This window comes from Micromys minutus, assembly GCF_963924665.1.
Source record: "Micromys minutus genome assembly, chromosome: 8".
NCBI lineage: Eukaryota > Metazoa > Chordata > Mammalia > Rodentia > Muridae > Micromys > Micromys minutus.
In genome coordinates, this window is record NC_137977.1 from 52,239,824 (window position 1) to 52,264,152 (window position 24,329).

At 45.3% G+C, this 24,329-nt stretch overlaps 1 protein-coding gene across 6 annotated transcripts; it reads right to left on the minus strand.

Annotated features, from left to right (window-relative positions):
- Positions 1 to 1,642: 1,642 nt before the first annotated feature.
- Positions 1,643 to 18,289, minus strand: MPPE1 (metallophosphoesterase 1). Of its 6 annotated transcripts, none has more exons than XM_080919861.1 (11): positions 18,010 to 18,289; positions 16,742 to 16,825; positions 13,068 to 13,447; positions 9,749 to 9,857; positions 6,923 to 7,026; positions 6,170 to 6,244; positions 4,376 to 4,484; positions 4,209 to 4,274; positions 4,009 to 4,131; positions 3,315 to 3,455; positions 1,643 to 2,474 (listed from the first exon to the last, which is right to left on the minus strand). In XM_080919861.1, the coding sequence occupies exons 3-11, from the start codon at positions 13,337 to 13,339 to the stop codon at positions 2,292 to 2,294; spliced, it is 1,182 nt and encodes a 393-aa protein (XP_080775987.1). In that variant the 5' UTR covers positions 13,340 to 13,447; positions 16,742 to 16,825; positions 18,010 to 18,289; the 3' UTR covers positions 1,643 to 2,291. The 6 variants fall into 6 exon arrangements, with proteins under 6 accessions (XP_080775987.1, XP_080775990.1, XP_080775986.1 ...); XM_080919864.1 differs by having other exon boundaries at positions 3,369 to 3,455; positions 13,068 to 13,637; XM_080919860.1 differs by having other exon boundaries at positions 13,068 to 13,637.
- Positions 18,290 to 24,329: the final 6,040 nt, after the last annotated feature.

Below are 24,329 nucleotides of genomic sequence, written 5' to 3' on the forward strand. Positions count from 1 at the left end.
TCTAGACCTTCATGAGAGCTGGAAATAGTCCTCCCTTATCTTCTTTTTGTTGTTGCTTTACTAGACTGTAGAGACCACAAAATGTAATACTCCTTTCTATAGCTACTCAAGAAACCTCCATGTAGAGTTCTGTGCCTTGGTGGTGGCCACACCTGTAAGGAAACATGTCCCAGCTGTGTCAAGCAGTTTGCAGTCCGCATAGCCTGCTGCTTCACAGTGGGGAATCAGCAGTATCTGTTCATCTTAGGATATTTTTTTATCAGGTTGGCATTTATGAAAGGCTCGTTGATTTTAGAATCATCCACTTGACCAGCAGTTGTCATCCCAACACTGAAACTCTTGCAGCTACTGAACCTCAGCTGCTGCAAACACCGAGATAACCCACTTCCGAGGCATAAATTACAATCAGTTCTTTTTTTCAGGGAAATGTTTCTGATGGCCCCTTCAAGTTCTGTAGGCAGGAGCAGGCCAACCATCCCTTAGTTAAGTGCTACACACAGCCCATCAAACAAGAAACCAGTGGTCAGAGGGAAGCACAGTAGGGTCGGTGTTGTGTAAGACTGAGGACAATGAGGATGGCATCTTCTGAAGATGAAATACTACAAAGCTACTTACTTACTATCTGTCTCTCTATCTGCATTGCTAGGGATGAGCCCAGCACCTAGTGCATGCTAGGCAAGCGCTCCACTGCTAGTCCATATCCAAGCCCTAACTCCAGCCCCCACAGAAACCTTTATTTTAAATATAAAGACAAAATAAACGGCTGTTCCTCACCTTGTGTAAGATCTGCAAATGCAACCTCCAGTTACGGTAGGACGTCTAGAAACACGTGCCACACCGACGCACAGTTCACTCTGTCTACGCCTGAGGCTTTGGGGACCATTCCCTTGGGCTTAAAGTTATCTGTAAAGATGTCCAAAGTTAGGTTTTAAACAGAAGAAGTATAAAGGGATGACAGCCTGCATTGCTCATACATCTCATCGTTGCTTCAGGTATATTCTGTAAACTGGCACTGTAGAATGCTCTAAAAACCCATCCTGGCTGAGATGCTCTTCCACGAAAGGGTACAACACATTCCTCAGCTCCTCATCGCTGTCTTCTTGTGCCATTCTCTAGCACTGCACAAAATTTCCATCTGAAGCCAGGCTACAATGGTGCGCACCTTTAGTATCAGCACTCGGGAACCAGAGGCAGGCACATCTCTTGAGATCAGGGACAGCCTGGTCTACAGAATGAGTTCCAGGAGAGCTAGTGCTTCACAAAGAAACCCTGTGTCAAACAAAACGAACAAACTTCCATCTGAACCAACACATGAAATGACAGTAGTGAGATTTCCCCCCTGTGCTCTCAAAACAAAGCAAGAAGAAAAACTTGCCCACACACACATACACACACACACACACACACACACACACACACACACACACACACACACGGGATTTTATACTACAGTGTACATGACTACTCAACAGTTCCCTGCTATCTAAATGACTGTTGGAAAGTTTTGTTGGGGCTGAATGTGTAACTCTGATGGGGCACATGCTTAGCATGCATAAGACATGAGATCAATTAAAAGAAGAGACATATAAATAAAATGAAATCATTAAAAAGGATCCAGACTCCTTGAGTAAGAAAAAGAATGTGTTTTGTCTGACAGAATTATTATAACATTTGTTTTTAAATTCAAACATCCATGTGCTCCCAGATCTTTTTTCAAGTTTTAATCATGAACACACATTGAATTCAGATGTGATAGCATGGTCTCCTGGAAAGAAAATTACACACTCCTAAAAATCCGATTCCAACAGCACAGAAACACAAAAGCCTTTAGTCCTGCTCACTGAATCTCTACTGTCGAGCATATGACCTCGTGATCTATAAGAGACTGAGAGTCACTTCATAAAAGCACAGAGACAACCCAACTTCAGGAGCATATGTAGCCTCAAGTGCACCGAAGCTGCTGGGTCCTTCCTGTGGAAAAAAGGGCTGTGTGTCATGCATGCAATGGGAGTGTCCATGACATTTACATACAGACTGGACCTTCGATTATACATATATCTCATAAAATGAAAAGATGAATTTGTTGCAGAGTTCACGTTCCATTTTTATAGCATGAGGACAGTCCAGTCGACCGTCTGTTCTGTGGTCCCTGGCATTGGTGACTCAGAATCCCCACGATGGACATAAGAACAGCCAGCATGTGCTCTCCTCCGTGACTCATGGGAGCCCCGCTGGACGTCCTACGTCTTTGGCTTTGATTCACATTACCATATGCAAGAGTCACTGGCTCTTCATTTTCTCATGTGCAGCCTGCACAGTTTCCAACCAAACAGGAAAGATGAGGGCAAATGCTCGAAGTGCACTAAGATGACGACCATGAGGAAGCTTGCCGCTGCGCCGTACGTGGTCAGCACCGTGTCCTCACATGGGAGGTAGCACTTGGAGAGAGCGTAATCTCTGGATGTCAGACTGCCCTGGGGGAGAGATAGAAAGTTTATGCTGCAGGATAAGTCCCAGGCATAAGTCTGAGCTAGAGACTGTCTTCTAGGTTCCCTCATGTGGGTCTGGGAGGGAAGTGCCCTCTTTGCTCAGGACCAAGGGGCTTCAAGTATGACCAGTCACCACTGACCACACAGGTACTGGCAAAGAAGGTCTAGTATGCTGACCCCCTCCATTAATATACATTCCTCACACAGTAGGGCAGCCCTGGAGGGAGACCAAGAAACATCAGAGGAACAAGAGGGTGAGCGTTTCCCTGCCGTGGGATAGCAGAGCGGTCACCCTGTTGCCCAGAAGTGCCTCTGCACCCCAATAGGCTTTTCATTGTAGGCAGCATGGGATCGAGGTAGCAAATGTTTTTACCTACTTGAACTTGAAAGCACAAAGGGCTCCCACCTTTTTATAGTGAGACTAAGGAACAGTAACATAAGACTGGGTGCCAGAACCCATGGTAACGAAGATGGTATTTCACCGTGTCAACACCTTTCACAAACTTGGAGATTGTGTAGTACCATGTGCCTGGCACACAAGACAACGAGAGATGACCAAGTCTGCTCATGAGTAGACAACTGTTTCCTTGGAAGCAAACTGGCCCTAGCTGGACTCCACCTTGGCTTCCTCCCCCTGAAGCCACATTCTGCCTATTTGTCTGCATCCACCCAGAGTGCGAAGAGGGCGATTTGTGTCTGGCTTCTGTGTTTTGTTTTGTTTTGTTTTGTTTTTTTACAGATTGCAGCCACTAAAGTAGTTTTAGATTGCTGTGTTGATTTCAATACTCAAGAACGCTTTCAGATAAAAATAAAGGTTTACGTTACCATGATGAAGCTTGGGTTGTTTCTGTTCCTCCAACTGAAGGATGGGACGCTCACCTCGGGGGCTCCTCCGGGATGGAGAACCTCGCAGGCACTGTGCGTGTGGCCACTCAAAACCAGACGAGGCCGGAGCCACCACAGCAGCTGGCAGCCAAGGGGATGCAGGTAGGCAGTTAATACTCTGACAGGCAGGAACAGACCCATGGCTTTGCCAGGCTGCCTGAACCCCTCATTCCCTAACACGAATCCTTCAGGCTTGTTTTCCTTCAGATTCTCTACTCCTAGGAAACCTTAGAATTTACTTCCACATTTAAAATTTCTATATTGACATTCTAATATGTACTTCTATGTTATAATACATAAATGTTATATGTTTTGTGTGTATTTCTTAAATATAAATATTTGACAAAGTACATTTCCAATTAAATCCCCCAAATTAGACTCTAAGTTTTATTTGCACTCAACACATTTAATCCTTACTCAATGCAAAGATTAGTTGAGAATGGAATTTTCACTGAGATTAGGAAATAGTGGATCTACCAAAGAAGGGAAAGGGAACGGGGAACACACAGACAGAGCAGAAATCTGAGGTGGTGTCAAAGCCCTTCCCCCTTTCTGCAGCTGGTAACCACAATGGCCCTTTGTGTTCATTCTCTGTCCCCATGTGACCATGGCATAAGCACACATCACCACACACCTTTTGGGAGGCCTCCCGAGAAAGAACATCATATCTCTCCTCAAAGGGGACGCTCCTTTCCTCTGGAGGAGCTGCATCGTCACCAGAACAATTAGCATCGCTGGCCCGGTAGAGCGGGTAGTGCTGGCCAAATGAAGTTTATGTCAGTGATAGTCTCAGAAGCGCTGGGTGGCTGTCCTTAGTCTCCTCCCCCAGCTCACCTGCAGCAACACGGGGGCGGACAAGGGGAGCCATGGCTCACCGGTACACTGACTGGATCCCTGCACCTGCAGGTCAGGAGTCACCTTGTTAACTCATCTCAGAGGTTACCACTGGGAGAGGGAAGAGGTGCACCTCACTGGAAGACATGAGCGCAGAGGTCCCCTACCTCTTGGGAGCAATTCAGTTTACGAGAGATCTCTCTGAGTTCAGCTTCTGCTTCTGAGCATATGGTACAACCATCCCCTTCCATTGCAACGCTGTTGACCATGACAAAACTGAGGACAGGAGCAGGAGAGGTCAGGCCACTGGACAAGTGTGAGCCTCGTCCCATTATCCCCATGGAAATATCATGCATCCATAGTTTAATGAAACAAGCCCAGGAACGGCTTAACCCCGGCTAAACTGTGAGATAATATCAGTAAAACAAAAACAGCGTTATGTCCAAGATGTGATGAAGCTGAGCTCGGTTCTGCTACTCCAAATGAAAGACGGGACCAACTTGTAACTTATAGGAAATTCTACATGAGAGAAGCTGTGGGGTCTGACTAGCTCTCAATCCAACATCCAATCAGAAGTGTAACCTTGGGAAAGCTCCTGAGCCTGTGTCGCCCATGTAGGTGTGGGTAAGACCAGAAAGTCTACACCATCAGCTAAGTGCCAGTGGGTGCTGAAATGAGCTTGGAGAACCCCTAATCGAGAGGAAGGTCAAGTTTGGCTAACCTCTACCTTCCTTACTTTTTTTATGGACTCTGATGAAAATATGCTTTTATTCCCTATCTTATAACCACCTAGGCATGGGAAAGGTACTTGTCAGCCAGTTGCTTAAAATGTAAACAGTCTTTGGTATAAGGAGCTGAAGTGGCCGGTATATAAATTCTGAAAACACTACAGTTAGAGGTGACAAAATGACATCAGCCCTATGGCTACACGGGACAGGATGGTACTGCTGGAGAGAATGTCCTCTCTCCCACTCCAACCCCTGCAGGGTCATAAAAACGGTTTGTTGATGGAAACACCATGATACATTCATCCCAGATCTTACAGTGATAGTCTCACTTCAGCACTATCAGCAGAGTTCCAGGACCAGAGAGGAAAGGACAGGACTGAAACATGTTCTCTCCGCTATGTGGACTGGCACAGTCTCAGAGACTGTACTGTCAACACAAAGCAAAAAATAAAAAAGGTCCAGAGGGGCCCTGCTTATGATCTCACAGGGGTGAGGGCGTACAGTGACCAGACTAAGGGCAGATTGCTGTCCTCTAAAGGTCAAGGCTGATGAACTGGGACACAGAGCTAGACCTGGATACCATACCTATCAGAGTGACCTTCATAAAAATGGTCCAAATACATTTATTTGGGTTAAATGAGTGGGTGCTTCAGGATGTACAGTGGCGGGTGCCTACAGTCCCAACTCAGGAATTTGCCACTGCAAGGGCAACATAGAAAAATCCTGTCTGCGGAAACAAAACAGAGAGCCACAAAGGCTCCTTAATAGAGTGGGCTGATGAATGTATGACAGGTAGGACAGTGCAGCTAGAATGCCACGCCCACACTGAGTGGGCAGAGTTATGCCACGCCCACACTGAGTGGGCAGAGTTATGCCACGCTCACAGAGTGAACGGTTATGCCACGCCCACACTGAGTGAACAGAGTTATGCCACGCCCACACTGGGTGGGCGGAGTAATAGGCTGACTGGTTCACTGTGGGTGGTTCTAGGCTTTTCAGTTCCCACACCCACAGTTCCTGCCACCCGTCAGTTCCCACAGTGACCATAATCAGCAAGCAAGATACAAGCTAACACAGAGCACGGGTCTGACCATGTGACAACCACCTTTGAACGACAGTGGATTTGAGCTGGGGGCACAGTTCAGTGGAAGGGTTGTAGGCTCTGAGTTTCACCCCTCAGCACCTCACCCTCCCCCGCAAAAAAAATCATCTGAATTCATAGATAATACTCACTTAACTCCTTTCAGAGAGAAAAGTCTTTCAGAGCCAAACACTTTCTCAAATCGCTTTATTCTATATTTACTCATCCTGTATCCAATTATAAAAAGAAACGTTTTTTCAGGTCATGCCAAGTTACCATAAATATGAAAAAATAACTTCTATAATCTGGTATTATTAACTGGACACAGGCAATGGAAGGTCGAAGGTCAAGTCTGCTGTTTATTGTGAGAGGGGGCAAGTTACTAAGCTCCGTGGGACTTCAGTGGAACAGTAAGCAACAAACAGCACAGGAAAAAGAGGAATTAAGGTACAGAAAGTACTTAAAGTGACAGGCATCTGAGCGTCATAGCACAAGACAGTGTGAGCTAGCAAAGGGTATGTGGACTTGTTGTCTGACTGCTAAAATAGTCTGACACTAAATGTGCATTTTAATCCAGAGGTTGAAGGCAGTAAGGATGCAATTTTGAGGCTAGCCTGAGCTACACAGTAAGACTGAGTCTCAAAATAGCTGGGCGTAATGGTGAATTAATCATTACATTCTAAGTTAGTGCATACAACTCCTCCAGGCCAGACATCTGCTAAAGGTGTAAATATGCCAAGATTTTTTAATTCCTTAAGGAGCCTCCACTTCAGAGTTTACACCTTTGATGGAAAGCTAATTTCAGTAAAGCACAAATAAGGCTTCCCCCCAAGTTTTAGCAACTTTAAGATATCAGTGGTTGAGCAAACAGTCTGGAGGCATGATTTTTTTCACACGCTACTTACTGGTAGTGGAAGCCAACGTCATGATTGCCAATAACCACCTTCAGCTGCACATGGCTGCCATGCCTGAACATCTTCTGAAACCTCTGCACGTCATCTGCCCAGGCCTGAGGGAGCAAGAACCACAGCAGAGACTCTCAAACTGTTCTTCCTCTGCCAGAAACAGGATCCTGCCTTGACTGGAGAAGGCAAACCTGTTTCCACCCCCAAGACAAAGTTTTAACTCGTTTTTACAAGACATTGTGGCTAAAACAGTAGAGTTTGCCACAACAGGCTGGGGGATTTTCCATTTAGGGACTCAGGGAAGCCAGGATCGTGACTTAAGGCACAGAAAAGGATGTCAGGAAGAATCATAGGAAGGAGGGTGAGGTTAATTTTTAAGTTTTTAGATTTTTTATTTATTATGCAGAGTGTTCCACTTGCACTTATGTGTACAGGGTCAGAAGAAGGCATCAGATTTCATTATATCTGGTTGTGAGCTGTCATGTGGTTGCTGGGAATTGAACTCAAAACCTCTGGGAGAACACCCAGTGCTCTTAACCTCTGAGTCATCTCTCCCCAGAACTGAGTTTATTAAGTGTCATTATTATAGGTTTAAGAGAAGGCACAGAGGAGAGGACATGAAAGACACTTAACAGCTATGGTTTTGTTATTTTTGAAGTCACGTTGTACATAGGATGTAATTTGCAACAAGGCTCAAAGCTTAAGTTTTAAAATTAGGTAAAATAAACACAAGCTACTTTATGTATTTCTCATCTCGAAGAATTTCTAATGTCAGGCATGGGCCTGTTGTAATTCAAACATCCCAGAGACTAACAAGGGAAGATCACCTGTCAGCTGACGTTTTAAGCCATTAAGCTAACTTGAAATGTCTATATGATGAGTTTCTGAGCAGCCAGAGCCTCGACCCTGTCTCAAAAACAAATGAAAAACAGAAATTTCCTTTTCTGAATGAAATCATAAGGTAGATTATGAAGGCCAATGTTCAAGTTCAGTGATGAGAGGAAGAAGTTGGAACGTGTCCTGGTTTGTTTTTGCTGTGTTAGAACACCAACCAAAAGCAACTTGAGAAGGGAAGGGTGCATTTTAGTGTGCAGGTTACAATCATTCATCAAGGGGTGCTAAGACAGGAACTTGGAGCAGAGACAGGAACTGAAGAGTCAACCACCAGGAACAATGATTGCTGGCTTGACTCCAAGTACAAGCTCACCCTCAGCTGCCTTTCTTATACAACCCAAGATCACCTGTCTAGGGGTAACTCTGCCCACAGTGACTACCCCGCCACCGCCATGTGTCCTCTATCAATTATCAATAAAGAAAAAAATTCCAAGGGCCATAGAGATGATTTTTAAATGAGGTTCCCTCTTCCTACATGTTTCTATAGTTTGTGTCTAGTTTTCAAAACCTATCCAGCACAGTAGGGTTAATTGCAAAGGTCAAGTATATTCTGACCCTAAGAAAGGATGGTCCGTTTATTGGTTAATCCCCATAGCAGCTTACAACCATCTGTAACTACAGTTCAGGGGAATCTAACCCCCTCTCCTGGCCTCTAAGAGCACTGCATACACACGGTGTAGGCTGACTCACACTATAACATCTTTAAAAGGAAGGAGAAAGAGGAAGGAGGGAGGGAGGGGAAATAGGAAGAAGAAGAGGAAGAGGGAAGAGGAGGAGGAGAAAGCGAATTTTATGGTTATCAACCACTGCAACGTGAGGATTGTATTAAAGGATCACAGCATTAGGAAAGATGAAAACCACTAGCTTTTCTGCTCCCACAGGCTTAATTACAAGAAAGATTACAATGGTTTAGACCATGGGTCCAAAGCTAGTCCAGGCCCTCTTAAAAATGATGTTACATTTTAGTTATTTATTTGTGTCCGAGTTGCTTCTTTCTTTCCATCTTGTGGGCAGCAGGTTAGGCAGCAGAGCACCTTTCCCCCAAGCTGAGCTCTCTTTTCAGCCCCAAAGATTGTCTTTTAAAAGCTTTTAGACTGTTCTGACAAATGTCAATGGATTCATGAATATGTCCCAGTTAAAAAACCCATTCCTTACAAAAAAAAAAAAGAAAAATCAGTGGCTGAACATTTTTAAATCAACATCAAGAGCAGTCCTTTTTGTTCGTTTTAAGAACGCTTGGACGGCCCTCTCGTTTGTGCAGAGCTGAGCATCACCTCCACACCTAGCAGCCGTCTCGGGCCCCAGATGCAGGGAACCTCACACGGGTCCCTGTGGCTCCTTCTGCACCCCTCTCACTCATAAGAAAGGAGAGCAGAGTACAGTGGCAAGTAACTAAATCCCACCATGTACAGGTAAACAGGGGGATAAAGCTAGGGGCTGAAACGTAGCTCGATGGTAGAGCACTTGCCTAGCATATCCAAGGCCATGGGTTCAATCTCCCATGTCACCAAAGAGGAGTGTATGGCGTTAACTGTCCATCTCGACATGTATCCATGGTTACAGGTGAAATAATACTATCTTGCCTGTTTATCTACTTTTCCCCAGGAGTTTCTAAGACTACACTTCAATTATATAAATGTCAGCCTAACCACATATTTCCAACATAGATAAATAAGATTACCTGACCTAACACAAGACTAGCATTGATCAGGAACTCTAAAGATCTCCAAGTATTTGGGGCCTAGGGAGCAAACAAAGGGCCTCATACATGTTAAACACCCATCCCACCAGTGAGAGACATCCCTGACCATAGGACTATACATTCCATCATCAGAACTAAGAAAAACTCCCGCCTCCAGCCTCCAGAACTTTATAGACTGTCTGGGCTGCCAAAGTAAAACCCTCAAGGCAGAAGTAGAACCCAGGTCTCACCTGGGCGGAGCTCCACTTCCCTTCATCAAAGATGTCTCCCAGAATGAAGACAACTTCCGGCTGCAGCAACCATAGAGCTGTCTGAAAAGCTCTCTCCATTTGCCACTCCCTTGAAGAAGAAAAAAAAAAATCGTGTGTGAAGGAAGCTACTTGGGCTCTGCCATTTCCAAGGAGGTGTGAGGTGCTGCAGCTATTTCGCACTCCAGAGGCAGGAAAGCAGGTCTCCGTGAGTTTAGGGTCAGCCTAGTCTGCATAGCAACTTCCAGGGCAGCTACACAGTAAGAGCGTGTTACAAATAAGTTCACTAACTAACTAGCAAAGCCAAATGAAAACTGAATTAAATGGTCCCATTCTCTGTCTCCCATGGCTCTAATCTTAGATTCCAACCCTAGACTTTGGAGCAACCAAAAGATTTGCATCTGATCAAATTTAGGGAATTTCAAAGCTGCCTTTGCCCACTCTCAAGTTGCCCTGAAGCCATCAGTTCAACAAACCCAGGGATTTGAAAGGGTTTAACAGCTTCCAGAGACACACTGAGAAGACAGCATACAGTCTAAGATGCTTTCTTTTTTTCTGTGTGTGTGTGTGTGTGTGTGTGTGTGTGTGGCGTTGGGCATTTTTTGTTTTGTTGCTTTCTTTTCTTGTTTTTTCAGACATGCAGGCTCTGGAACTACAACCCCAGCTCAAGCTTCACTTCTTAAAAAGACCTAAGCCTAAGTATTCTGGAGAAACAAGAAAGAAATCGCAACAGTAAACCCAGTCAATTTCAGATATGTGTGATCACCCCGAAGGTGAGTTCACACGCACACAAGAAGGGGTTCAGTCTGACAGGCAATAAATGCCTAGCACCATCTGTTGGTAAATGGAGTCTGGAGAACATTATCCCTCTGATTTCCAATTTCTTCCTTAGTAATGAAGACAAAAAAAAAAAAAAAAAAAAAAAAAAAAGGAAGAAAGAAGAAGGAAGGAAGGAAGGAAGGAAAGAAGGAAAGAAGGAAAGAAGGAAGGGAGACAGACAGACTATTGCCAGCATGGGGGTGTGTTCCTGTCATGACAAGAAAACCATGAGTTCAAGGCTAACATGAACTACATAGAAAGACCATATTCAAAGAAAATGAATTTCCTTACTAAAACTGGAAAGCACCCACTTTCGAGAACTAAATTAGACGGTGCTTGAAGAACGGCAGCAGCACACAGGAGACGTGCCACGCTCCTCAGTCTGCCCCTCCTCTCTCCTCCTCAACTCTCCCTGAAGCCACTGTCCTACGGGTCCCGCTGCCATCATCACAGACATTGCGCCTCTAAAAAAAGAATGTTAAAAAAAGAATGTCATGTCCTACCGTGCAGAAATAAAAGAAGAGCCTTTTTGTTTTTAATCACAGTCATTTTTAGACCCCACGTGTTTGGTATACGTTACTACTTAAAGGTTTGTCCTTCCAGAGCCAGAGGTGGCTCTGTGGCCAAACATCAGCGCAATGGCACTGGTAGATGGGAAGGAAAACTACCCAGAGGGGCTGAACGCTCATGTCCCGGTCAGAGCTTGGGAAGTGCAGCTTCACTCTGACCTTCTCTAGCCCACATCCCCATTGGCCAGAACTCTGCACAGAAGAACCTGGCAGCCCTTCACCTTTCTTCTTTCCTCTTGCCGCTCTCTCCCCACACTGGGAACATCTATGCCCTGCACACTCTGCCAACCTCAGGTCACCGGTACCTGCAGCATCCAGAGCATACCGCCTCTTGAAAACAACTGAGCTGTGGTGAGGAGCTTACAGTTGGTTCTTCAATGTCCCCTGACAGCTCATATGTAACCCGTTTGGTTGCCCAGTGATCGGCTTTGGATCCTAAGGGTTTGAGTATCACCAATATAGTAATTCCAGAGCGGATTCATAGTATGACAGAATTATTGGGAGGTGTGACCTAGCAGGAAGGAATAGGCCAATAGGGACCTTGTCCTTGGCCCCTTCCTGTCCCTCTTTCTGCTTCCTGTCCACAGTGAACTGAGCTCCTCTGCTCTGCAAGCTCTTCCACCATGACTCTGCCAGGAACAAGAAAACAGGCACTGAGGATCTGAGCCAATAATGCTGCTAACCAACATAAATGTCTCTCCTCTTATGTCAGGAATGAAACTGATGTCTCAGGTATGAAAAGCTAAGACAAGAAACGGCTGCAGGATAAAAGCCACCGCTGGGAAGAACACTGTCAACACCTCTGTCGCAGAAGCCAACTCCAGTGTCTACCTGCATGAAAGAATTTTCAAAATGTGCTTCATACTGGACCTATAATGTCAGGATCCTGGTAGGATTGCCAAAATGTAAAGCCAGCCTGGGCTTCACAGTAAGTTTAAAGCCATCCTAGGCTACACAGTAAGTCTCTGTCTCAAAAAGTAAACAAAAATATGAGGTCCATTAAGGGACCTCAGTTTTTCAAAAGAATGAAATTCTGGTTTATCTACAGCATGGGTGAACCCTGAGGGACATTGTGCTAAGTGACCTGACATAAGCCAGTCACAGAAAGAAATGCTGTGTGGTTCTTATATGTAATGACTATAGTAGCCGGGTTCACAGAGGCAGGAAACACAGTGGTGGCTTCCAGGGACAAGGGAAGAGAGGAAAGTGAGAACCTGGTACTTTGTGGGGACAGTCGCCGTTCAAAAGGAAAACATCTGGGGGTGGGCAGCAGCAACAACTGCACAGGAATTTTGACCATGCAAATGCCACTTTGAGTGTGTGCAAACCCAGATAGTGACAGTATGTGCTATGCATTTTACATCGGTCCAAAGTACGGAACAAAAAAAGCCTGCTAGTGCCAAAACAGATTAAGTTTCAGCAGGTCAGAGTTAAAGAGGCAAGACCTCACCCATCCTCGGGGAGACAGGTACACACCTGCCTCATGCCTCTGGCTACACAGAGAAGCCAAAAAGCCCAATGTACTCAAGCTCACATACATACCACCACAATGAAGAAGAACTGCCCATGCAGAGCTGTATCCTCCTGCCCAGGGACCACTCCTCATCCCAGAGGGTGTGGGGACCGTCCTTAGACAGCTATGCTTCCCTGTGCTAACCCAGTAATTGACCAAGAGGTGGGACTTACAGACTCACCAAACTCCCAGAACTAGTCAGCAGCCCAGACAGCGCTCTAATCACAGGGCTCTGAATATAACACGTGCTTAAAAATTAGTAGGAGAAAAATTCAAACCCCTACATGTCTTTAGAAGCAAATATGGCTGTAAACCGGAAGCTTCCCAGCTGACCTGTAGAGAGAGGGCCGTGCCTTCCTGCCTACCAAATTCTAGAAGGATTCCCAGCTTCCCTCCTTACCTTCGTAATTTGTCCAGCCAGTGGCCTCTTATCTCCCCAAGTAAGTGAGTGTCAGCCAGAAACATGGCTTTCAGTACAGGCTCCTGCCTACCACCATGGGCTAGTGTCTTCACCTCAGGCCAACGGCACCGAAACAGGACCAGGTAGTAGATGAAATATTCACAAAACAGAAGTACAGAAATAACGAAGACTGTGAGTTTCAACAGCAGCGCTCTCCTCCTCCTCAGTGGATGGAAGTTCTGTCTTCTCAGCCCCCATCCAACCAGAGCCATGTCTGCTGCTCAGGAGTCGCCCACAGAAGAGAGTCAAGTCCATCAAGAACCCACCATGGAAGCCTGAGGAGCGGAGGAGTAAAGACAAGGCACAGTCCCGAGCTGTACCTTCAGGGAAACAGGAAAGAAAAACCCCTGAAACTTGGTTGTTTGTGTTTCCACAAAGATAAGTTTGCCCTGCAAATTGGTGTTGAAAGTCCAGATGGCCTTCTTTCAGATGACCTGATGTACCAGAGGTTTCCGGAAGGATGCTTAGAACGTTTCTGTGCTCATCCTGAATCTTGGCTAACGTTGCATCCTGTGAAGGAAGCAGTGTTTTGAGACATCCGGGTAACACAGTTGATGAAAAGCACCCTGAGATATGTTCCGAGCTTCATTGTAGCTGCTGCAGAATTTCCCAGCATGAGCTCAAGATGAGAATGTAAGAAGAAAGTGGCCAGGAGGCCACAGAGAGCCTGAACTTCAGAGAAGCCACTACAGGGGGTGAGGCCATGGCAGTGACCAGAGATCCCAAATGAGCCAATAGAGAAAAGAAAGCCACATCTGCACACTTGGCTTTTAGACGTGAATCCAGGAACTGCACCAGTTCATAGACATGGAGTCAAGAACACACTCGTTGCTAGACAGTTGACAACTGTCCCTACAGACTCTGGGCTTTAAAAACATTGAAACTTTTAAGATTTTTTTAAAAGATTTTATTTATATGAGTACAATGTAGCTGTCTTCAGACACACCAGAAGAGGGCATTGGATCCCATTACAGATGGTTGTGAGCCACCATGTGGTTGCTGGGATTTGAACTCAGGACCTCTGGAAGAGCAGTTGGTGCTTTTAAGCACTCATCTCTCCAGCCCCCAGTATTAGAGGGTTAACCCACGATCATCATGGCAGGAAATTGACAGGCATGGCACTGTCAGAGCAGAAGCTGAGAACTTTACATTCTGATTGGCAGACAGCAGGCAGGGGGCTTCTGAAACCTCAATCCCACCCCCAGTGACACACTTCCTCCAACAAAGCCACATCTACTCTAACAAGGCCACCTGTCCTAACCTTTCCCAAACAAACAGTTCCACTAGCTGGGGACCAAACATTTAAATATGTGAGCCTCTGGGGACCATTCTCGTTCAACCACAATGTACTTTCTCCAAAGGGATTTAACTAAGTAAGAGTCAAAGGGATGGTAGGTCAAACATAGAGTTAGGTAACTGCCTATTTAAGGAACTAAGATAATATGGTTCTAGGACTCTAATATTCCAATTATCTACAATTGTTGATCAGACCTATAGAATGTTTAGTGTAGGGATGGCTCCCCCGTACCCCAGGGAACTTCAGTTAACAACATAAAGCAGGGCTAGCCTAGGGAACAGGATCTGCAACAATACATCCTCCCAGTATTGCTAGTGCTCAGTGGATGCCAACAATGCTCCATCGGTCACCCGCCCTCTGGCCTGTCACACTGAAGGCCAAGGACATTGATGTGACAGCACCTGTGTGGCCTTGCTGTGGATCCTCACCTGGCTGACACTCCTCAAAAAGCTTTCGTGTTGCCCAAGATGATGAAATTCCTAAACGGCAACTTGATAATTACTCCACTACACCCACTTCCTCTCACCAGAGAGCCCTGTTTGAGCAGTTGTGCCTACGGAGCTCTGGGTATGAGCAAGCAGGAGAAGGAAGGCTAGAGAGCAGGTGTCGGCATAGGACAGACACAAAGGTGCAGACCTCCAGCTTCCCCAAACTCAGGGCAGAGACGTCTACACAGCTCAACCTATCCAGTGAACCCACTCAGCAGGTCCCACCCACTCTGCTACAGGACCTAACCTGTAAGCTCCCAGTGCAGAAGAATACACAACACAGCAACGGAGAAAGCTCTATTCCTGCCTTCAAATGTCTACCTTCTTTCCACAGAGAGAGAAAAAAGCAACAACAACAGACTTACATCCATTTGGTGAGAGGATGTTTACAGGCAAGGAATTAGAGGGGGACAGGGAGCTAGAAGACATAAAAGGACCAGAGAGCCCGATAGCAATGCTACTGCTGTCCCCATATTCTCCAGAGGAAGACCTTAGGACCATGTCAATCAGCTCTTGGGGCAGGGGAGGGGGGACTAGGGTTGGTGACTGAAATTCTAGCACTTTGGAGGCTGAGACAGAAGGATTGCTCCAAGGCCTATCTGGACCAAGTGGTGAAGCCAGCTGGTTCAGAGAGCAAACATACTTGGATGACTTCAGACACTAGGTTCTTAAACTAAATCCTCTTTCTTTCTACACTCAGACTTCCTGAACTCTTATTTCTGGGTTGTCTATAGTATTAGAGGCGAAAAATGTCCCTCCTTCCCAGTCATGTAGAGATAATGGAAAGGAGGAGGACTTTGTTCTCTCCCTAGAAACAGCATCACCGAAGCCACCACGCCTTTTAAGTAGTCCAAGAGCTGGAAAGGGAAGTGCCCATAATTCTAGCAATACTCAGGAAGCTGAGGCAACTTATTCAAACTCTGACTCAAAATAAAATTTGTTAAGGCCTTTGGGTTTGTGTCAGTGGTAGAGCGTGTGCCTAGTATGCACCAGGTAGAGACTCAATCCTAACGAGAGAGAGAGAGAGAGAGAGAGAGAGAGAGAGAGAGAGAGAGAGAGTGTAGAATATATATCCTCCCTCCCCACCTTGCAAAATTACCTGACAGTGATAACTTAAAACAGTCTGGGGGTTAGAGAAATGGCTCAGCAGTTAAGAGCACTGTCTGTTCTTCCAGAAGTCCTAAGTTCAATTCCCAGCAACCACATGGTGACTCACAACCATCTGTAATGGGATCCAATGTCCTCTTCTGGTGTGTCTGAGGACAGCTACAGTGTACTCACATACATAAAATAAATAAATAAATACATCTTAAGAAAGAAAAAGAAAACAGTCATAGCTATGGGTAGAGAGACAAAAGTTACTCCTATCTGGCTTTGACAGAAAGGTTTGGAGACTGTTAAGTAAGTACACAGAACAATTTTTCATCCACTATGTACCTCTACAGAGGAAAAGCCAGGCTCACCCACCCTTAGGAGGAAGTAATAACAATTGTCTCTTGGGCCTCTTTGGGAAAAGTTTCCTGAAAGAAATAAGCAGTAAACTGAAGTAATTTTTTTGGTTCATCCATCCACCCATTGATCCAAGCACTTTCGAAATCATAATCCTAACTAAAAGGTCCGAGGGTTTGATTTTGGCTTTGTGTGTGTGTGTGTGTGTTTTCCTGAAGATGAAATTCAGGACCTCAATGCTAGGCAAGCACTCTACCATACCCTGTGAACAGGAGTGGGGGGCATGGGAGGTTGGGAGGAGAGAGAGGGGGAGAGAGAAAGAGAAAGCCCAAGAGCGCCTTGTGAGTCCTGATTACCCAGAGGTCAGCAAGCCACCTCACCTTTGAAAGAATGCTACTCGTAGGCTGAGTTGGGTGCCAAGACTCCAAGTTGGCATCTGCATTCCAAAATCACACTACAGTGATCTGAAATAAAACAGAAAATGTGTTTTGATGCTAAAATAGTTTATTTAGTGAACTATTAACAAGCAAGCCGACTGTACAAGTGAGAAGAAATGTTTTGTTTTTTAACGACTGGCTTTATGTTTATGTGGCTCAGTGGAGAGCACTTCTGCTTCCTCATACCACAATCAAGTCTTCGTTTGGTTTCTATATACGCAACCTGGGAGGAAAGGCCTTATTTGCTTACATATCTCAGGTTACAGTCCACTGAGGAATAACAAGTCGGGAATTCAAGGTAACCCAGAGATAGGGACTGAAGCAGAGACTGTGGACAAACACTAACTTTCTCCCCCTGGCTTGCTCATTTTGCTTTTGCATACACCTGCTCAGGAGTGCCTCGGTGGGCAGGCCCCACCCTCGTCAATTACCAATCAAGAAAATGCCCCACACACTTGCCTACAGACCAGTCTGACCGGGATGGAGGCGTATGAATTGCCACAATCTACAACTGAAAGCAAAATATTTTTATTTGCTGGCTGATTCTTATGTCAAAGCTACCATCAGATATTTAAACCCTCCTACAAAACACCATAAAAATTAATACTTAAACGCATGTCTCCTGGTTGTTTATAATTTTAAATATATTATTAACACAATCTCATCAGTCGCTATTTACATGTGAAAATGTATATACTAAGTAATCTTATAGATGATTGATGTGTGTGTGTGTGTGTGTGTGTTCAATTTAAGGAGTAACTGAGATAGCCCTACACCTCTCGGTAAGTAATGTTTCCAGAAAGCTGTTTTTGGTCTTTGGTTTTGGTTTTAAGAGATTTAACTTGCTGGGGTAAAAGATCCATGAAGTTTCAAACACTTAAAAAAGAAACGGCAGTTGACCTTGAAGTGTACATATGGCAGGGCCGCAGAACCCACTCTTTCTCCTTACTTTTTCCCTGCGCTTTGGTGGGCGCAAAGCCGTGGAAGCCCCAGGATCCCCTGTCACCCTCCCTGAAACCTCGATAGCGGCCATGAAGGACCTCGACTGGAGCTGCAGCCCCAGCACTGAGCAATGGAGCCCGGTGTCAGTCATCTGGGAACCCCGGAGCTCTCCAAAGCTGGCGCCCCGCGTCGTGCAACGCCAGCAGCGGGAAGCTCCGAGACCAGTGCCTGGGAAGAAAGAGTAGACGCAAATAAAGATGGAAACCTACGTAGGGCTGCGGCGACCGGCTCGCGGGGGCCATCCTCCGGGGACCGCCTGCGCCCTTCCCCAGGCCTGGGACCGCGGCGCCTCCGGGAAGTCGCAGCTGCACAGGGTGGCGGCAGGAAGGGGCCGCCAGGTGTGGGTGGGTGATGCGCGAATGGAGGACCTGCTCGTTGGGGACCGAACCGCGCGCCCCGGGACCGCGGGGCCTGCGCGCTGCCACTGTGGCGCCCGCCGCCCCGCGCCGTGCGGCCAAAGCTCCAGCCCCGGTGGCAGCTTCTCGGCAATCAGCTCAGGAAGCCGCGAGAGTCCTTCCGGCGGCCAGCAGTCACGGGCCACTATGACTTCTGTCTTTTGTCATCTCCCGAGCCTGGCCAGGTGTCTTTTTTGGGAAAAAAAAAAAAAAAAAGAATACTCAAGGAAGGTGAAGCTGGTCAGAGGCTTATTGTGGGGGGGTTATTATGGGAGTTTCGTTTCTTTTCAGCGAGCAAAACCTAGCATGTTTAACTTTTGGTATTCGCACTTCCGCTATTTGAAATAATTCTTAACAATAGCCCTGCAAGAAGAAGAAGAAAAAAAAAAAAAAAAGCACGGGGGTCATTAACCCGTGCTTCAAGATGCACATTCGGTGCAGGCTTGAGAAACTATGTACTGGTGTCCAGCCAGAAAATCGCGGGCCAGTCCTGGAAATCTGAGTACAGTTACAGAGTAAGCTGCAGGGTGACAAATCACAACAAAATGCCTGGGATGCCTTGAGCATGCTGTAAATGGTCACTATCTACTAAGAAAGGCTGTAGACTTTTCAACTCTGTCCAGGAGAGAAACTTTTAACATCATCACCAAACAGATGCAATGCGTGGAGATCCAGGTGTGTGTGTGTTGGGGGGACAGGGTAGGGGACTAAATCCAGTCAGTTTAAGAGCTTAAGAAAAAACAGCCAAATGAACACGCTGGATAACACACCTGGAAGCCATCAGCCAGAACCAGAAAGCAGAACTCCTGCAGACCATAAACAATCTTTATTCAAAAGTAAAAGTCAAGCCACTGGGCTTGGTAGAACACTCTAGAGTCTGGGCTCCCTAGCAGGCTTAAACAGTTAAGTTCCCAGTCCACCAAAAGTCTTGGTTATATAGCATCCCTGGCTCAATTTTTTTTTTCTTAATTCACATTAAAAGTTTTAAATGACACAAGGAAAGGGGTGGGGCAAAGGTCAGAGGGAGAGCCATTATAAAGAGACTTAAGATACAAGTTAGCAAAATGCAGTTTGTGAGCTTTATTTGATGATTTGATACAAAGAAACTCTTACCAATTTATCCCTCCTCCTGCACAGACATAGGTGTGCACACATGGCACACCATTGGTCCAAAAGTAGTGAGAGAACTTACCAATGGTCTTCTTCCTCTTCCTCCTCCACCACATATACATGGCTTCCAGAGATCAAAGGCAGGTTGTCAAACTTGGCTACAGGTGCTTTACCCACTGAGCAATCCCAATCAAACTCTTTTTTTTTAAAGATATTTGTGAACAGTTTGAGAAATGCAAACAGGCTGGAAGCTAAATGACTTTGGAGAATGATTAGTTATCTTGCTAGAGAATGCTTTTGTAATTGTGTTTTTGTTTTTGGTTAAGAAAAGGTCTTGCTTTAGTGCAGGTTGGCCTTGAACTCACAATCCACAGCCTCAGGCATGGTAGAATCAGATGTGTGCACTCCTTTTTCAGTCTTGCTTTTCTGAGAGTCCCTATCAGAGAAGTATGCAGAAGTGTTTACAAGTAAAGGACCGGGTTTCTGAGATTTGGTTTCATAGCAAATTTTGGGATTCGTCATGGGGGGGGGGGTTGTTAAAGTGGTAGAAACAATACAGGTACCAAGCTTAACACTGAAGCAACAAGACTGCATGGGCATTTTGTGGCAAAATCATGACCCCAGAAGGTGCCCGGATTCCAGCTACCTTTTGTAGCAAAGGGACCTGTAAGATACAGTCAAGGTGAAGCCTAGGAGATGTGGAAATCATCCTGAATTAACTAAGTGGCCACAATCCCATCCTTTGGGGTCTAATTACAAGAAAGGGGCCTTCTCTAGTCTTAATGAGAGTACTTGGGGAACAGGGCTATAACAACAACAGTGGAGAGGGGGAGGGAGATTTGAGATTTGGTCTGGCCAATTTTACTAACAGTTGCATAGAAGTTTTGGTCCAAAACCAGGTCCTTTTTCACTGTGGCATTATGGAATCAGTAACAAGACCCAGCCCCTGTAATAAGCAGCAAAGAAGGTGAAGAATAAGAGGAAGGGGTTAGGGAGATGCTCAGTGGATAACAGTGCTTGCTATGCAAGAAGAGGGCCTGAGTTTGGATCCCCAGCAGAGATAAAAACTCAGGCATGGCTGTTCATACTTGTAACCCCAGCACTGAGGACCAGGACAGACAGATCCCAAGAGCTCACTGGTAACTGAAATGATAATATTCTGCATCAGTAAGAGACCCGAGGGCTGGAGAGATGGCCCAGTGGTTAAGAGGACTGACTGCTCATCCAAAGGTCCTAGGTTCAATTCCCAGCAACCACATGGTAGCTCACAACTATCTGTAATGGAAACTGATGCGCCCCCCCTTTCTGGTGTGTCTGAAAGACAGCTACAGTGTACTCATATACACAAAATTTTTTTTTAAATCTTTTTTAAAATGACATAATAATGATAAAAAATAAATAATGTTTAAGTGCCCAGTCCCAAATGGGAAAGCTATATCACTTCCTCCAAGGATCAGGGAACATCCCAGAAGAGGAGGCAGAAAACCCTGTAAGAATGTAGCAAAGGTACCTTCTTGATATGGCTGCCTGTGTGCTCAGAAACACTGCAGCCATGGCTTCCGACTGTGACTTGCACAAGTCTGGGCCACTCACCTTTCACCACGAATGAGGGTGGAACCCTTGAAACAGTTAACAATTAGCATTTGCTGAGGGAGGAGGTACAGCTTCCCCGATGGTGTAGAAACAGGAAAGCTGGCCCTCCGCCCTTGAATAACCTCCCTCCCACACTGGGCAAGTGACTAGTTAAACTCAGTGGGCCACGTGCAAAAGGAAGAAAGAAAAGTAGGAGGGAGACCTGTGGAGGGCAAGTGTGTCAGCAGGAGAGGGAGGGGGCATGGTAGAGGCATCAGGAATGAAAATAACTAAAATTCATATGTAAAGGTAGTAAACAGTCAAACAACATTCTTACAACATGGATGGTGTCTGGGGGACAGTAACAGAAGCTGACCTTACACACATATACACACACACATGCACGCACACATGTATGCACACATGTATGCGCATGCACACACATACAACTGTGAAACTATCCTACAACGAGAGCATGTCATAACAACATGCCCACCTACCAACACAACCATCAAAAATGCATATGTGTACATGTATGCACACATGCTCCGAGGATTGCGTCCAGTACATGATAAAAGCATTCTATTATTGAACTACAATGTTCATCCTTAACCTCTTCAAAGCAAGTTTAAGGACATGCAGAGAATGGTTGGAGCTAAAGGAGAAACAACATAAGCCAGAGTTAAGGAGTCATTGAAATAAGTGATATGTCAGAAAACAGAAATTCAAGGGAAAACACTTGAGAAGTGAAACATAAACCAAAAGCAATATTAAAGGAAATATAACTCATATCACCTTCAAAACTGAACTAAATAAAATGAAAGGCAAGGCCTGGTGTCAATGCCTCTTGGTTGCAGGCCCCTCTATCCCCAGCATTTAGGAAGCTGAGATAGGACTGTGGTTTTGAAACCAACCTGGGCTACAAGAGAAGGCTATGACAGGGCCAGCTAGATTCACTCTTAAGGGAGTGAAAGGAAATTAAATTCAAGGTCTGATAATCTCAAGGCCTGATAATCTTATTGCTGGTTTTTGGTATTCTCTTCATAGTATATTTTAGTCCTTAATAATTAAGACCTTCCACAATCTGGCAGTCTCTGCAATGCTGAATTTGCTCTTTTAAGAGAAATAATTTTTCCTATTGTCTGAATATGATTTGTCTAAGCTATCTCTTATACAAGGAGATGGAAAACAGGAGTGAACAGACAGAGAAGAGTATCTTGTTAGTTGTTAGCTAGGAAATTTAGGGCTTAACTGCTTAACTGCCTCCTCTGGACACCTGGACCCCATCGATTGCAGAGCTCTGGAATTCAGTCATTAGTGAGCTGTGACTAATCTTGTATAAACACTGCAGCACCTGGGACTGCAGAACCCTGGAGTGTAATTAATTCTTGTGTAAATGCCAGGTCCTTGAAAGAGCCCATCCTCTCACAAAAAGGGAATGGGGTGAAGAGGTCATTGTGTGGGGCTCGGGCTCCTGACTTCCTGACTACAGTGAGTGTTGGGCAAGCTTTTCTTCCCAGCCCCCAACTCCCTCGTTATGAAAACCTCCAGCTTTTGAGCCTCTTGGCTGATACCTCTACCTCCTTCGTGAGATACGTATTAGCCCGGAGCTCCGTCATTAAACTACCTCATGCTTTTGCAACAAGAAGGTCTCTCGTGTTTCATTGGGTAACCCCATGTCCTGAGACTCGAGTGGGGGTCCCCGAAAGGGGGTCCTACAGGAGGAGTCAATAGTACATAATATGCTAATTTTTGGAGCAGATCAAAGTCAAGTCTCTAACCAGAGCTAGAAGTAATCCTCAGATTCTACTTGTTTGACCCTGTAGAAACTCTTTTCCTTAATGGGTATCTGGTGCATTCTATACTGGTATGCTAGTTTTTAATACACTATCTTCTCCCTTACAACTTAGTTTCACTTCTACAGATTTACACACTACCCCCTTAGAAGTGTTCTGGGGTACTCACCAGAGAAAACTGCTTGAACATGGGTTTAAGTAATAAAAACCCTTTATTAGCTGATTGGCTACCACACTGGGTGTTCAGGATCTCCGTACAGCCTGGAGCCTTTCTCACAATGACCTTTTAACATAAAAACTAAGTTCTGAGTTGGCATACTTCAGTTAACAAAAACAATTAGCCAGAAGCTGAACTACAGAAGCCAAAAGGCAAGATTTAGAGACTTTCCCATAACTATGAACTTTGATGGATGAGGTGGTTTGAATAGATCTGGCCTACATAGAGTTATATGTTTGGTTAATTGGCTCATAAGGAGTGGCCTTGTTGGAGGAAGTGCATCATTATAGGGGCTGACTTTGAGATCTCCTATACTCAAGCTCTGCCCAGTATGGTATCCCAGTCTTCCTGGCTGCCTTCAGATCAAAATATAGAACTCTCACATCCTACTGCAGAGTGTCTGCCTGTTAGGGTTTCTTCTTTTACTGTTTATTATAATGCTAAGTGCTGGCCTCCAAGACTTGGAGTCTGCACATAGCCTAAGGGACTAGATTGCCCCCAGTCAATTCTGATTGGCAAATAAAGATACCAGCAACCTGTAGCTGGGGAGAATAGACATAGGCGGGGCTTAGGTTTTCCCGGACTTGGGACCAAGAAGGAGAAGAAAGAGGAGAGAAACTGCCAAAGGATAGAGAAGACTTGTAGGAGGCCAAGAGAACATGGTGCTGAGGGCTGCCTTATTGGAGCTAAAAGCAGCCCAGATGAAACGTAGTAATAACTTGGGTTATGAATAGGAGGTAGATTATAACAGCATGGAGGGTAGGCAGCTGCCCAGCTGTTGTGCTGCCTAAAGTATATTTAAAAATGAAAGCTATGTGTGTGTCTTATATCCAGGAACATAAATGGTCAAAGGCAGGAAGAAACGCTGTGCCTGATTATTTTTAAATATTTTTTTTACCACATCTGCCCACACGCTGCCATGCTTCCAGCCATGATGATAATGGACTAAACTCTGAACTGTAAGCCAACTAAATGTTGTCCTTAATCAAAAGTTAGCTTGGTCACGGTCTCTTCACAGCAAAATAGAAGCTTAGCTAAGACAATGGATTGGGTCTTTGTTTTCCATTTTTGTCAGGTGGTGCTGTCTATATATTGAGTCTTACAGCCTGAACGACTCTTCCATCATGGAATCAGTGGTACTAAGGTAGTGGTTGGGGGAGGGGAGTTGAGATAGCTACCAAAGTCTGGGGCCCTGTTACAAGGAGCTCCATCCAAGGTCTTAGTGGCTTCCTAAAATCTTGACAGAAGACTTCGGGACCACACAAGTTTTATATTTGAATGAACTGGGAAAAACAAAAACAAACAAAACAAAACAAAAAAATCTATCATTATGTTGATCACACCAAGTTCTGTTGCTAGCTTGGAGATCTTGAAAACACGCTTACAATGACCAAAAAAGGCACAGCTGAACTGAAGACAACATGTCCCACGTACTTGTT